The sequence below is a fragment of the Bufo bufo genome, chromosome 2 (assembly GCF_905171765.1).
Source record: "Bufo bufo chromosome 2, aBufBuf1.1, whole genome shotgun sequence".
In the NCBI taxonomy this organism is placed as follows: Eukaryota; Metazoa; Chordata; class Amphibia; order Anura; family Bufonidae; genus Bufo; species Bufo bufo.
Genome location: NC_053390.1, coordinates 755,684,091 through 755,699,273, shown reverse-complemented (window position 1 = coordinate 755,699,273; position 15,183 = coordinate 755,684,091). Strand labels below are relative to the sequence as shown.

The 15,183-nt window shown below is 49.2% G+C and overlaps 1 protein-coding gene across 2 annotated transcripts in view; it reads left to right on the top strand.

Moving 5' to 3' along the window:
- The first annotated feature begins 4,630 nt into the window (after window positions 1-4,630).
- The window catches only part of STIM2 (stromal interaction molecule 2), an 87,151-nt gene continuing 76,598 nt past the window's right edge, over window positions 4,631-15,183 (top strand). For both annotated transcript variants that reach the window (XM_040419010.1, XM_040419009.1), the window contains exon 1: window positions 4,631-4,942. In XM_040419010.1, the coding sequence (XP_040274944.1) occupies window positions 4,729-4,942 (214 nt within the window). In that variant the 5' untranslated portion in view covers window positions 4,631-4,728. The remainder of the gene's footprint in view (window positions 4,943-15,183) is intronic.

The following is a 15,183-nucleotide window of genomic DNA, read 5'->3' as shown; positions in this document are numbered from 1 at the left end:
ATCATTAGTACTGTTATGAAAGTATTGTGCCCATTCATGTTTTGGGGGTTAGCATGAAGACAAGAGTTTCACATAACAGTTTTAGTAAAAAGTCTGGTGGGATAAGTTGTGCATGCGCCACAAACTGGAATCTAAGTAGATTTCAGCCATAATTTACGCCAATCTTCTGGGATAAATGAGGGTAGATTCTAGGGATCGACAGATTATTGGAGTTACCGATATTATCGGACGATATTCATGATTTTTTAAGTTATCGGTATCGGCATCTAGCCTTGTCGATTGTCACGGATGGTGTACAGGAAACAAGACAATACAATATAAACAATGACTCACTGGATCCACAACTAAGGAACAAAAGGGAGACCCCTGCATGAGACCTGCCGCTCTCCCTTATTGCTCAGCCTATGCGACCAGCCCAAAGGTGGATGGGCGCATATCCACGTACCTCGACTATCTTACACCTGAAGACCCTACAATAGTGAGGGGATACGACCACCGGCTCCCTACACAGACACGGAGGGAGTCAGGGTCACCTGGATCCAGAAAACAGAAAATCATAAATACATAAACAGCACTTATCTTGCAGACGACTGGGGACTGTGGACTGAGAACTAGGAACAGCATGCACACACACTCCAGGAAGTTGTATAAGCCGCACACTACTGCATTCTGGGGAGGAACTTAAAGGGCAGCAATCAGTCCAACTGCATGACAGCTGAGATAGACTAACGAGATGAGGAACTCAACCAAAACAAAGAAATTCAAGGAGGAGGATCTGAAAGGCTCCTGTCAGAGCTTCTCAGCTGTCTGGCTGTGACATCGATATGCCGATAATGCGTCCAGCACACTATCAGCGGCACAGGGGAGGAGTCACTCTCTCCCTCTTCCCTGTGCCGCGCTGCCAATGAGGAGAGATGGGAGGAGGAGGGGCGGGTGCACTGCGCCACCAATGATAATTAGCGTCTAATACAAATACAGGAGGCGGTGCCCAGCCTACATGACAGGAAGCTGCGATCAGCTCAGGTGCCCCCCTCAGGTGCTGCACCTGAGGGGTTAACTGCTGCCGCTGATAGCCGTCACCCTGCCTCTGACAGGGAGCTGCTATGTGATTCTGCGCTGACACACCCGCCTTCTGTATTAAACGTTAATTATCATTGGTGGCGCAGTGCACCCTCCCCAGTATTAAAAACATGGGTGGCGCAGTGCGCCCATCCCCCTCACCCCCCAGCTACTGAAGCCCTGGCTGCCATGGTAATCTCCCTGCTGCTGTGTGTACTATGCACAGGGCAACAGGGAGAGTTCTATTAGGGTGAATAGGACAAGGGATGAAAAGATCCCAGGATCTAGCCCTGTGTGCGTGCTCAGGGCTGCGTGTCTGTGCGTGTATGCCGATAATTGAACTGTGCATGTGCGGCGAGCCGATCAATCATCACACGGCGCTCCACACGCCGCCCGCACCTGCACGCCGCACAATCACCTCTGCCGCTCGCAGGTTATAGTGTGCTCTCCACGTTGAAGCGCCGCCATTACTGTCCGTGCATCACAGAGCCACAGAGTCCCAGCACTCTCAGCCACAGACAGCAGCTGCTGCCAGCAGTCTCAGCCACCAGTCAGTGCCAGCAGTCTCAGCCACCAGTCAGTGCCAGCACTCTCAGCCACAGACAGCAGCTGCTGCCAGCAGTCTCAGCCACCAGTCAGTGCCAGCAGTCTCAGCCACCAGTCAGTGCCAGCAGTCTCAGCCACCAGTCAGTGCCAGCAGTCTCCGCCACCAGTCAGTGCCACCAGTCAGTGCCAGCCGTCTCAGCCGTCAGTAAGTGCCACCAGTCACAGTGCCAGCCGTCTCAGCCACCAGTCAGTGCCACCAGTCAGTGCCAGCCGTCTCAGCCACCAGTGACAGTGCCAGCCATCTCAGCCACCAGTCGCTGCCAGCAGTGACAGTGCCAGCCATCAGTTGCTGCCAGCAGTCTCAGCACCACCAGTCACAGTGCCAGCCGTCTCAGCCATCAGTCAGTGCCAGCAATCCCTTTGCCATTTAATATAGACTGTTCCTACTAATGTTTATGCACTACTGTTCTAGCGCCTGTTATTGTTACGGGCTTAATGTCTAGTAAACCAGAAGTGTCCCTCTTTGACCGTCCAAAAAGTTGGGAGGCATGCATTTATATTTTTCCCTGATTCTACATTCAGTTCACAGCCGGTGCATCCAACATATGAGGAGTGACACGCTGTGCACACATGGCGGTACATGCAATGTATGAAGCTGGTCATTTTGTGTGTTTTATTATTATTTAGTATCTGTTATACTTTTAATTTGCTGCATTTAATGCGCGTGTCTACAACACATCGCGGCTATTACATTCAGAAAATCCACCTCAATGTCGCCGGTGTGCTGCTCTTAGGTGGCATCTGTTGGGACAAGACTTGGGGAAAGTACAGATCCCAGGGTTTGGGGCCTATGGTCTTCTCAATAAAGCTGAGGGCATGTGATTTCCCCTCCCCACCCCCTCCTTCCCATCCCCCTCCCATCACTGTCTAAATGCTTTGTTGGAAGGTTTTGTGATTGAATAGGGATGCTAGTGTGGCATGCATGGTGATGTATAGGGTAGGTTAGACTGCACCTTACATAACAATGCCATGCAAGTGCTGCCTCACAGTACTAAAGTATGTATGTAATAAAGGTGTTAGCTAGAGCATCGCCCTGCGCTAATATGGGTAAGTACTTCTTCACAATTTGACATATCAGACAATATCTGAAACTACAACTCCCAGAATCCTCCATTCACTTCTATGAGAGTTACAAAACCAGCTGAGTAAGGGCTTGTTCACACGGCCGTTGTGTGCCCGTGGGCATATTGCATTCACTTGAATGGGTCCGCAATCACGGCGATGCGGAACGGAAGCACGGATCGGAACCCTACGGAGTGCTTCCATGGTGTTTCTGTCCGTGCCTCCACAACATGCCAAAAAACTATTACATGATCTATTTTTTGGGCGGTGCAGACGGATCATGGACCCATTCAAGTTGATCCGTCCAGGCCACCGCACGGATGTTGCCCGTGCATTGGGGACTGCAAATTGCGGCCCCCAATGCACGGAACGGCCACACAATGGTGGCTCGGATGTGGACCCAAAGAACGGCCGTGTGCATGAGGCCTTATACCTTATGTCTGGAGGTCTCACAATCACTGATGGAAATCACTGACCAAACACTAATTGTGTAAAGCGGCCTTAGGGTTCTTTCACACTAGCGTTTTTCTTTTCCGGCACTGAGTTCCGTCCTAGGGGCTCTATACCGGAAAAGAACTGATCAGTTTTATCCCCATGCATTCTGAATGGAGAGCAATCCGCCAAAAAAACTGAAGACTTACCTGAATGCCATTTTTTCCCCATAGGAATGTATTGGTGACGGCACGGCATTCAAAATACCGCAATGCCGGATCCGTCCTTCCGGTCTGCGCATGCGCAAACCGAAAAAACATAAATGCCGGATCTGTTTTTCCGGATGACACCGGATCCGGCATTTCAATGCATTTTTCTGACTGATCAGGATCCTAAATGCCATCAGTTGGCATACGTTTTGCCGTCACTCTGCCGCAAGTGTGAAAGCGGCCTTAGTCAGTGATTGGTTGAATTTTGCGGGTTTCGAAGGACCAGGAAGTAGAGGAACAGGATGGGTGATATTTAATGGTAAATACCATTCTGACTCATCCTACAAAAACCTTAACCATTCAAACGGATGGCATAGTGTAAGAAGTTGCCATGATGCCGGAGTTGTCCCTCTTTACGTTCTGTGAAAGTTGGAAGGAATAGGGCACTGTGACTGTTGCCGGAATGATAGCCACTATGACTGGCAGTGGTAATGGGTACTGTTCATGGTATAAGGGGCACTGTGCTGGTCAATTATGGGGGAACTGTCCTAAGGTAGTGGTATTGGGTACTGTTCATGGTATATGGGGTACTGTGCCAGTATATTAAGGGGGCACTGTCCTAAGGTAGTGGTAATGCTCATAGTATATAGGGCACTGTGCCAGTCTATTATGGGGGCACCGTCATAAGGCAGTGGTAATGGGTACTGTTCATGGTATATAGGGCACTTTTATAAGGCAGTAGTGATGTGTACTGTTCATAGTATATAGGGCACTGTGCCAGTCTATTATGGGGGCACTGTCCTAAGGTAGTGGTAATGGGTACTGCTCATGGTATATAGGGCACTGTGCCAGTCTATTATGGGGGCAGTGGTAATGGGTACTGTTCATGGTATATGGGGTACTGTGCCAATATATTAAGGGGGCACTGCTCATGGTATATGGGGCACTGTTATGAGGTACGGCTGCACAGAACTAATCTCCAGAAGTACAGCAGTCCCCCACCCGGCTATTACGCGCAGAGCCCGCCCCGACCTCTCGGACCAGCCCCCCGGCCTCTGCTAACCTCACCCCATCACCCGCCAGCATCCCGGCCCCCCACAGCCCCGCCCCTTTCCGATAGCTCCTCCAACTCCTTTCGGCCAAGCAATCAATAACTTGTCTAGGCCCCGCCCACTCGCGACAATCGCCTCTATAGCTCTTCCTGTTCACCCCGCCCACACACTGCGGTGTCCCCGCCCCTCTTGCTGACGTGTGTGTGGGCGCGTTCCTGTGGGAAAGCCGTGTGTACGAGCGCGGTGGCGGCGGCGGGTGTGAGTGTGTGACTGGTGAGAGGGAAGAAGTTCCCGCTGCCCGAGATGTGATGACCCGAGCGGCGGCTGCAGTCATGAGGAGCTGGGATGTGGCAGGCGGTAGGAAGAAGACGCCTGGGGCGCCCGGGGGTTGGAGTCGGTTCCCCGGTGTGTGCCTGGTGCTGCTCATCGTTGTCTTGCTGCTGCTTCCCCCGGCCTCGGTGTGCACGCTGTGTGAGGCGGACGGAGCGCGGAGGAGGCGGGATACCCCGGAGCTGCTGGCAGGTGAGCGGGTGGTGATGATGCGGAGGTGGTGGGCACACAAGTGACCTGCCCGGGCGACTTCCTCTTCTGTGCGGAGGACGCTTCTACCTGCCCAGGACAGGGGACCAGGAGGTGTAATGCCAGCGGTGCCATCTGTGGGCACAGGCGCCCTGCATCAGTCCTGAACGTGTCTGTAAGGTGTTACTGCTGGCCACTGGCATGGAGGTGGGATGACTGGCACATTGGCATCCCTGGGATGGAGGTGGGATGATGGCTGGCACATTGGCATCCTTGGGATGGAGGTGGGCCGATGGCTGGCACATTGGCATCCCTGGGATGCAGGTGGGCCGATGGCTGGCACATTGGCATCCCTGGGATGCAGGTGGGCCGATGGCTGGCACATTGGCATCCCTGGGATGGAGGTGGGTCGATGGCTGGCACACTGGCATCCCTGGGATGGAGGTGGGCTGATCACTGGCATCCCTGGGATGGAGGTGGGCTGACGGCTGGCACACTGGCATCCTTGGGATGGAGGTGGGCCGACGGCTGGCACACTGGCATCCTTGGGATGGAGGTGGGCCGACGGCTGGCACACTGGCATCCCTGGGATGGAGGTGGGCCGACGGCTGGCACACTGGCATCCCTGGGATGGAGGTGGGCCGACGGCTGGCACACTGGCATCCCTGGGATGGAGGTGGGCCGACGGCTGGCACACTGGCATCCCTGGGATGGAGGTGGGCCGACGGCTGGCACACTGGCATCCCTGGGATGGAGGTGGGCCGACGGCTGGCACACTGGCATCCCTGGGATGGAGGTGGGCCGACGGCTGGCACACTGGCATCCCTGGGATGGAGGTGGGCCGACGGCTGGCACACTGGCATCCCTGGGATGGAGGTGGGCCGACGGCTGGCACACTGGCATCCCTGGGATGGAGGTGGGCCGACGGCTGGCACATTGGCAGAACCAGTCACAGCTTTGGGTTTACTTGGAAGTCTTCTATGCTGTCCTAACACTTCTCAGCCTTTGGCCCGTACTACCCTCACTATTGGCAGGCTGACCATGCACATTGGTTATTGGGGGTCCTATGGGATCTTCCAGCAGTCTATGGGCAGAGATGTGCCCTAATCTGATGCCACCCCACTCCTATGTGTGGCTTATGGGGCCTGGGTGACTCTTGGGCAAGGACTAGGGACAATGAGGTCCTGCTTGTGGTTTTTAACTTCTATGATGCTGTTAATGATATGTGAGTTCCTTTTTGAGGGGTCCTCACTCCAAGAATGAGCACCCAATGGCATGTTTGCATACCTCAGACCTAGAATGGACACTGAATTGCATCTGATGACCTCCAGGTCCTAGAGTGGACATCTGAAGGTACGTGACTACTATGTATACAGGTCCTACAGTGGACCCCAGCTGTATTCTAAACCTTATGTACCCAAAATGGAGTAGAAACTGAAACCCAAGAGAATATGATCCATTTTGGTCATCTTGCATACACAGGAGCTAGATTGGATACTTGAGGGCATCTAGCTGCCATGTAACTAGGACCTAGTTTTGATACTTGAGGATATCTAGCTGCCATGTAACTAGGACCTAGTTTTGATACTTGAGGGTATCTAGCTGCCATGAACTAGGACCTAGTTTTGATACTTGAGAGCATCTAGCTGCTATATAACCACCTCCTAGAATGGACAACTGAGCGGTAGGACTTAGAGGCTACCTAATGCTATGCACACGACCTTGAATAGATGCCTGAGGGTATCTAGCCCCATGCACGTGATTTAGGTATCTGATCTCCACATACACAGGACCAGCTGGGCACTAGATCTGTGTATGTGTGGTTCTCTCCTCTGATGGTGCAGTGAATAACCCTCAGCAGATCCATGCCCACACGGTGGTCCTCAAGACTCCAGTAAATCATCCAGTTGTTTTTCTTCTCCTCACTGAGGCGTCCTTCTTTATTTTTACTGATGCGCCAGGGGTGCACTATAAGCAGTACGGTGCTATGTTTGGGTTGGTGTAATGGAATCTCCTCCACAGATCGGATTTTAATGCTCTCCTCCTTTGGTGGTCTCCTGATTCATCCGGGAGTAGTTAGCTGTGAGGGCAGCTTGGTTCTCCCTGCCTCTGCTGTGGTTCCTGATGGAGGTGGTACATGTGGCACCATGAGTGTTTTTGTTATGTTTTTTCTTCCTGGGAACCTCTTGCTGGAGAAATGGGATCTTCCCTGTATTTTTTTTTTTTCCCCTTGATGATGGAGCGATGCGGTGGCTTTATTACGCTGCATCTTGGTATTGGCCTGTCTGTGGGGGACTCTGCATGGAGGAAATAAGCAGCATTGCGGTATTCAGCAAATAACTGCTGCACATACTGACGGCTGGCAGAGCGGCAGATGTGAGGGAGGGCTTCCTGCCACTGGAGGGGTCCTCCCGGCCTCCCTGTGTGCAGGATTCCTTCTTGGAAGGCAACCCCTTTGTCATCTGCTGTAATTGTCAGCATCCTCCTGGTGGAATGAGGAAGCGGCAGGCGGAGAGCCATAAGCAAATGATTAGGTTTCACAAGTGCTGTGTGCACGCAGCCAGCCGCCCGGCTGCATCGCTCTGTGGGAAAGCGTCTTTATGTGCAGTCTATTTGCTTACAGTCACTGCAAGCTGTTGTTTCCCTTTGCTGTTATGTAAAGAAGACTCCCGCTCTTACACGGCATCGGGATATTTTAGGAGATTATTTTTCTATTTCTCGCTGTCCACCTCATTTGCTCTTATTTTTTATTTTCATCCCCTCCATTTCTCTGCTGTCGACAGAAACGAGTGACCTCCTAGACAATTCAAACATCAGCCATGTTCACCTTTTGAATACCAATGTGTAAAAATGCCTCTCATACACAGTTGCTGTACTCCAGAGCTGCATTCTCAATTCTGCAGGCTTCAGAGCCGAAGTCAGCCAGGGATCTGTGCTCAGTGTCTGCATAGAGCTTGGTGATATGGAAAGTGTCATCTCTACGTCGGGCACTGTGCAGGAGCCTGATGTAAGGTCATGCCCCTCAGTATTGTTCACACTGTGCAGTTGGGGGGTGGCGAGAGGTAAGGGAAGACAGATACTGATCCTGTGTTTTTTTTGTTTTTTTTTCTTGTTTGTTTTTAGTTCCGGGTACCGTTTTGGAAAGAGGAAAGTAGCATAGTCTTAAAGGGGTATTCTGGAATTTTAATAATGATGGCTTATCCTCAGGATAGACCTTCAGTATCTGATTGGTGGGGGTCTGACACCCCACTGGTCCACTGTTCTGTGTAGAAAGTCGGTGCCGGAACTGCACAACGTCTACCGCTGAGTGTTGGATGTGTGGCAACTGCAGCGCTGCTCCTATTGAAGTGAATGGCAGCCATGCTGTTACTGGAACGGCTGATCGGTGTGGGTGCCGGGATCGGTCAGGTATTGTCTAGCCTAACTGTAGGCCATCAATATAAAAATCCTAGAATAGACCCATTGGAGGTGACCATACACCCTAGATTGCAGTCGGTAGAACACTTGCACACGGCCACCGCTATCACCAACTCGCCATACACATACGCACTCAGATGGTGGCTTATCTCCTGTAAGAACACAGAGGACGGTTTGTGGAAACACCGCAACCCTGTTTCTTCTTTTCTCCATCAACCACTCTTGTAATCCAGGGTTCAGCTACCTCCAGCACTCCAGCTGTTGTCGGACTACAAGTTCCAGCATGTACACTGCCTTGGCTCTACTCGGAATACCTAAAGAGTGAGTGGAGCATGCTGGGCATTGTAGTTTGATAACAGGTGGAGTACTGTAAGATGTTGACCCTTGATGTGTGTGATTGTACTATGGTCTCCAGCAAATACCGATATCCACCTCCGCCAATTAGGGTTGTTGGCAGGATAGGTACGAGGACAGAGTCTCCACCTTTAGGTGCAGTCTCTGGGCTAAGGGACCATCTTCGGAATAATGTATTGGGAAACTTTAGGTTTATTTTTTAATTAGATGAATTAAAGTGTGTGTTTTTACTTTTTGCTGGACTTACCGTAGTTTGATTGGCTTCGGTTTCTAGTTTCAACCAGCAGAATTGTGAATGCAGCTCTGGACTACAATATACGCTGTAACTCCAGATAGGAAGAAGTAGTCATTTACGAAGTTACTCAACTTTTTGTGCATTTTATAACCTTTTAGAGGGGTTGTCAGGGTCTCAAATGTAGATCATCAATATGTGATAGATGGGAGATTTCGGGCATCTCCACCAATGAGCTTTCGTGCCATGATGCTGCTGCCTTCTTAGTACACCAAGCATAGCGCCTTATAGTGGCTTTACTTGGTATTGCAGCTCAGTTCCTTCCACTTAAATGGCCATATGAAAGGCCTAGAAATAGGCAGTAGCGTGCTGTGGCCTCTTCAAACAGCTGGTAGTCAGAGATTGACCTTTCCTGAGGATACGTCATCTTACCATCCCTTTAAGTAACTACACTGTAGTTACTTGCCTGCAGGGCATGGAAGTTAAGTTGTTTTGTAGGGTTTTGGTCATCAACACACTGAATGTGCATAAGGAGAGGGTCACTGAGACCTGGCCCTGTTATGATGTGCAGATGTCTTAGGGTAGGTTTACCTCTGTGGCACAAACTCCTGTAAGGTCAGACTACCAGTGTCTATTTTTTCTGGAATAGCCGGACACTGTCACACACGTAGTGACTATAACTGAATCCATTGGCTTTCCATCATAAATGCCGGCTTTTGGAGGGACTAATACCGCTGCACCACTGTATTTGTCTGGCTGAGTGTCACGAACCAGTGGTTGTGAACCCACTGTGCCACGTGTCCTACCTCCTCTAAGGACGCTGTCTAAGTGAACCCATCGATCTTCACAGTACCCCTGATGGTTGGGATAGACTTTCCCGAGGGGAACACCAGGTTGCTACATCTTGAGGATAGGCACACAAGGCATCTTGTCAAGGCGGACCAGGAGGTACCTGAGAAAAGGTACCAGAGGTGTAGGATAGAAGGATGAGGCAGAGGCGTATTTAGACAGGCAAAGGGTCAGGGCCGGCAGCACAGGTCAGGCAATCCGGGTCGGCAGCAGGAGAGTCAAGGCAAGCAGGTAGGGATATAACGGGTAGCTGAGTCCAGGTATGCAGATACGAGACAGGAACCTTAGCAGGCCACAAGGACCCTGACACTGAGGCATCTGGGAAGGGGACTGAGCCACTTATATATGTGCAGGAGTGCTAGGATAGGTCAACAAGGTCACATGACCTAACCCATAAAGCCCAGGAAGTGGCGCTCGCCGGCCCTTAAGGATGTGCTGCAGGGAACAAGCGGAAAGCATGCTGTGGCCAGGGCTGAGAGCAAACTGGAGCGAATTCTAGAACACCACCACCCACACAGACGGAGCCCAGGACTGCAGCGGTGAATGGGAAGCATCGGCTGCAGATCACCGCTGAACACAGCGCCCGGGACCCCGATGGTAAGCAGGGGAACATCGGCTCACAGCAGCCGCTGTTACACCGAGAGTCGGCTTTTACTTCGGAAAGCCATTGCATCCCACCATAGTCGAGGTGGATGAGGCGGGATCCAGATATGCAGACTACAGTAAACCGCCTGCTGGTGCTTGTGGTGCAGATGTGAACCTACCCTTAGCTTACCAGTAGCAGTGACTTGTGCCTACACATCTGTGAGCCGTCTGCTTGTCCTGTCATTACAGAGGTTATGTATGTACTAAGTAATGACATGTTTTTGTCCTCTCTGCTGCTTGTGTTGGTCCTGTGTGAGGGTGACCTTAGAAAGTAGTTCATGAGCTGTGCATTGTTCCACCCTCCTGTGCAGGTGTTTATGGGACTTCTAGGCAAAGTGTCTGAACAGATGATGAAAAGACACCCTAAGAATATAGGAAATGAAACGTTTTGTCCATTGATTGGGGTAAAGGCTTGAGAAACCAAAAGCAACTCGTGGACCGCTTGTAGCAGTGGATTTTGGTGGTGTCTGCAGACAGACTGTTTGGAGCTGCCAGACGTTCCCTTGATGTGTGCCTGCCCCCAAGTGTCATTAGATTGTCATCTCAGAGATCTATGGTCTGTGACAGCTTATACTTCACACACACACAGAGCCCAAGAAGGGGACATACATCAGATCTGCGTTTATCTGAAATGACATTTATGTAGCGCACGGATTTAGTCAATTCAAGAGTTATTCTATCTTGCTGCTTGATTGGCTCAGAAGGCGACTAGTGGTCCCAGAGGTGAGATCTGGACCTATCAGACAGGTATGGCATGCCCTGTGGATGTGCTATAAATGTGTAAAGAGGAACCCCTGTCCATATAACCTATTAGAGATGCCCTTGTTGAGCCAGAATGGAGGGCTGCTCTGTACCAAAGGCTTCCATTCTGGAGGGCTTGGGTTGTCCATGTGTCACAAGAACTACCATACCTCAGACAATACGAGCAGTCCTACCTCCACTACTGACCTGAGCGGGTTACACAATATACTTAGGGTTGACACAATGTTGGGGCTTTGTTTTTCCCCTTCCTTTATTGATATGTAACTGTTATGTATATTTGTACTGTAAGATCGATCACTTTAAGGGCCTTTTAGCCCTAGACAAGTGGTGGTCACATCCTAGCTTGTATTGTTAGGCAATGCCTTTGATGCTGTATACCTAAATTTGATTGTGATGTGATACACGCTATATTACGCTTTATACTATGTGATGATCTTTGTTTATTTGATCAATAAAAAGAGATTTCAAACATGTGTCACAAGAACGGCCTCTCAACTACACATGTTTCTCTGCAGGTCATGGCTTTCCCTGGCAAAATCAGCTTTTAGACAGGAGTGGGTCTCTTTTAAAATGGTAATACCCCTTTTAATATAGACATTTGATTCGGGCACCTTGCTTTTTTAATTCTTTCCTCTTTGACTCTTCTTATTGATGGTCCACTGAAAAGTCCTCAAACTGGTTCCGGAAGTCTAAGGTATACTGGCCAACTGACCATGAGCCTGACCAGTGACGTGAGTGCTTGGTAAGTTTTGAACCCCTCTAACCCACGTATTTCATATTGATCTTAGTGGCTCATCGTATATGTAAGTTACCAGCAGAGATTAAAGTACTAGACATTGATTCTCCTGATAGTAGCTGGGGTGGTTTACCAGAGGACTATGTTAGTGGGTTTTCAGTACCAGGTATCAGTCTCTGAGCAGGGCACATTCCTCCCTGGGTACTAAGAACATCACAAACTTTAGAATTAATAGTTCCTAAGTTGACTCCATTTCAGCTGGGGCACAAGGAGACCTGTTTTGTGACATCAAGTCTCAGAAAAGTTGAGTGACCAAAAACTCATGTGACTGTATTGGGAACCACCATGATTGGTCATGGTTTGCAATTCATATGCACACATCTACTGAATAGTAAGATTTATTTATTTTTCACACTTATTGATGTTTTTGTTGTAATTTTTACGGTTAAAAGGATATTTAATGACCGTAAATCAAATGCACAGTGCAAATTAAATAGGGAAATTGCTATTGGCAAGCTTGCATTAACCTATTATGGTCCTTTTTACTAGATCTAAAAAAAACGAGGGGGGAATATCTCAGAATTGCAGTGCTGTGCGTATGCACCAGACAGCAGCAGACGGAGCCTAGAGCCCAGCCATAGGGCCTCCAAGTGCTGCTGTATGGCCTTCACACACCTCTCTAACCCAGTAGGACACCCTACCAAATGTCTGTACAGAGGTACTCTCCCCAGAAACAATTTTTTTTTAGGGATGGGTGGGGGGGAAAGAGACTCTTATCTATGGATCCTGAACTCCAGGATGTGGAGGTCATATGGTTACTCTGAACAGCGGTACGGCCTCAGTGCACATGGCTCTCCTACCATTCTATCGGAGGTCGGCAACCTCTGGCATCTTTCTCGGATGGATTTTTCCTTTAAATTTTAAGTTTTAAGGAGCACCTGTCAGCAGCCGTGTGTTTGGTTGCTCTGGGCAGTAAGGACAATTTTATTTATTTATTTTTTAAAATATGGAGAAACCTCTCTAGAAGACTACCTCCTTATCCAGACCAGATTTCTTGTGACACATATTTATTTCCACCTGTATTATGTATAGTAGGTCACCGTCCTAGCAGACCACTTTTCAGTGCAATTTTAGTCACTTGTCTGAGAACTTTCACTGTATCTCCCTCAATATTTTGCTGAGTGGGATATTGGCGTAGAAGGGATAAGCGAAGATTTCTTAAAATTAAGCGGGGGCAATGTAAAATTTAATAAACCCCAAACCTTATTCACCTTTAAAATGTGTCAGGAAGCTGTCCCATTGCCTGCCCCCCCTTCTGGGCCTGTAATAATGATCATGCATATCAGTTGAGCTCTACAGCCAGTGACATGACCACTGCAGCGCATTGTGGATTGGAGAAGCAGCACAGGACCTCTGGGACTTTATAGCGATAAGTAATGGGTTTTTTAAAAATTTAATTTTGAGATTTTAATAACTCTTGGGTAACCTCTTTGAAGAACACCCCCCCCTTCCCAGTGTGGCCAGACCTGAAGAGTGAATCATACTTGCATGACCCCAGACACTTGGGTCTAGCTCCTTTGCTTCTGCTGCAGCTCTCAGGTCAAGATCCAGTTTGACACAGGTCATGTGAGGCGTGGGAGACACGTCACCGCTGTAGTGGCAATGTGATGACATGGGGGTACCTGAGAGCTGCAGTAGCCTGAGTGGGTGGTGGGTAGGGGAGTTGATGGTACAACTGAGCCGGAACCCAGCGTTGAGGAGCAAGTAAGTGAATTCCACCACAGGTCTATCTATGCCAGGGCCTGAGAGTGAACAATCCATTGCTATCCATTTTACCCAAGTACTCAAATTTTAGACCAGGTTGTTAAATTTTCTCAGACTTGGCAAAAACTGTCAGGAATGTGAGCATATGTAGTGATACTCCATGTTCTTCAGTCTGGTGGTCAAAAAGTGAAGACATTGCTAGGAAACCTAATTAGCTGCATACATGGCTATGGATACCTTCTGCACAATCTGATATGTTGGCCGTTTATTTGCTTCCTGGGGCATTTTTACTTTGGCTGCACGACTATGTTCTGAGCAGGGAGGGGTCTTCTGGTTACAGCAAGTTAGCCCTAATCCCTTGTTTGGACCCTCAGTGATCACAATAAGTGGGGTCCGTTTTTACAGTGAACGGAGCGGGAGTAGGGCATGTGCAATGCTGCTCCTCTCATACTCTACTGCTGGAGATGGATGGTATCTAGGCCTATAAAGATGAATGGTGTGTTAGAACACATGTTCAGGGACCTCTTCATTCAGATGGGGGGAAACGGGACCCCTTGGTTTTGTGATTTTTGGGGAGGGTCCCAGCAGTCCGATCTAACCGTTATTCCTCACTGTGGATAGGGGTACCTTGTTCTTACTGGGATGGCAGAGGGAACGTTCAACTACAGCATCGACAATTACTGAAGTAAACTTGGAAGTGGCTCCTTGTTCTCTTCCTTTCAATAGTGTTACTCCTTCAGGAAGGGGAGGCCATGTCCTGCTTCTCTGAGTCACCCAGCCTTCAGAAGCTTGGACCCCTGACAAGAAAGGGGACGCTTATTTTTCTGATAGCATCACTTGTCTGGAGCCAGATGGATACGGTTTGGTCAATTGCAGTAAAATACATTAAAACTTGTCAGTGTGGAAAATAATGTAGGAGGGCCTGGTTTCTGTTCTGTAATCTTTCCTATTATGATGTGTCCCTGGCGGTTGGCTGTTTTTATGGCCTCTAGGCTCTCGCTGTAATTTACATGTAATACATAGTTTTACTAGGGAAGGTCACGGGGTATCCATTACACCTAAAAAAAATAAAAATAAATTGGTACCATCTCACCATGATGAGCAGCCCTCCTTTGGTGGACTGATCTTGTTGCATGGCGCCCCCATCCAGATCTGTGGCTCCATTGCAGAGTCAGCTGTATTCTGATATGTAAATAAGATTTGGTGCAACGAGGTTGGCACCCTTGCATCATGTTGCACCAAGAACGCTGCCCTTTATTGTGGATAGAACCCCCCCCAACTAATGACTGACAAAAAAAGGGCTAAAGAATTATCTATATTCACTCAACGAGTTGGAGATTCAGGTACCACATTTAATAAAGCAAAAGGAGATCCAGCACCAGAGGGTCTTTTCTTGATAAAAATATAAATCAATCTGCATTATTGATCATTCCATTAAAATTCCACCTAGGTGGTAGGTTTTTCTGTCTGGACGTTTTGTAATGG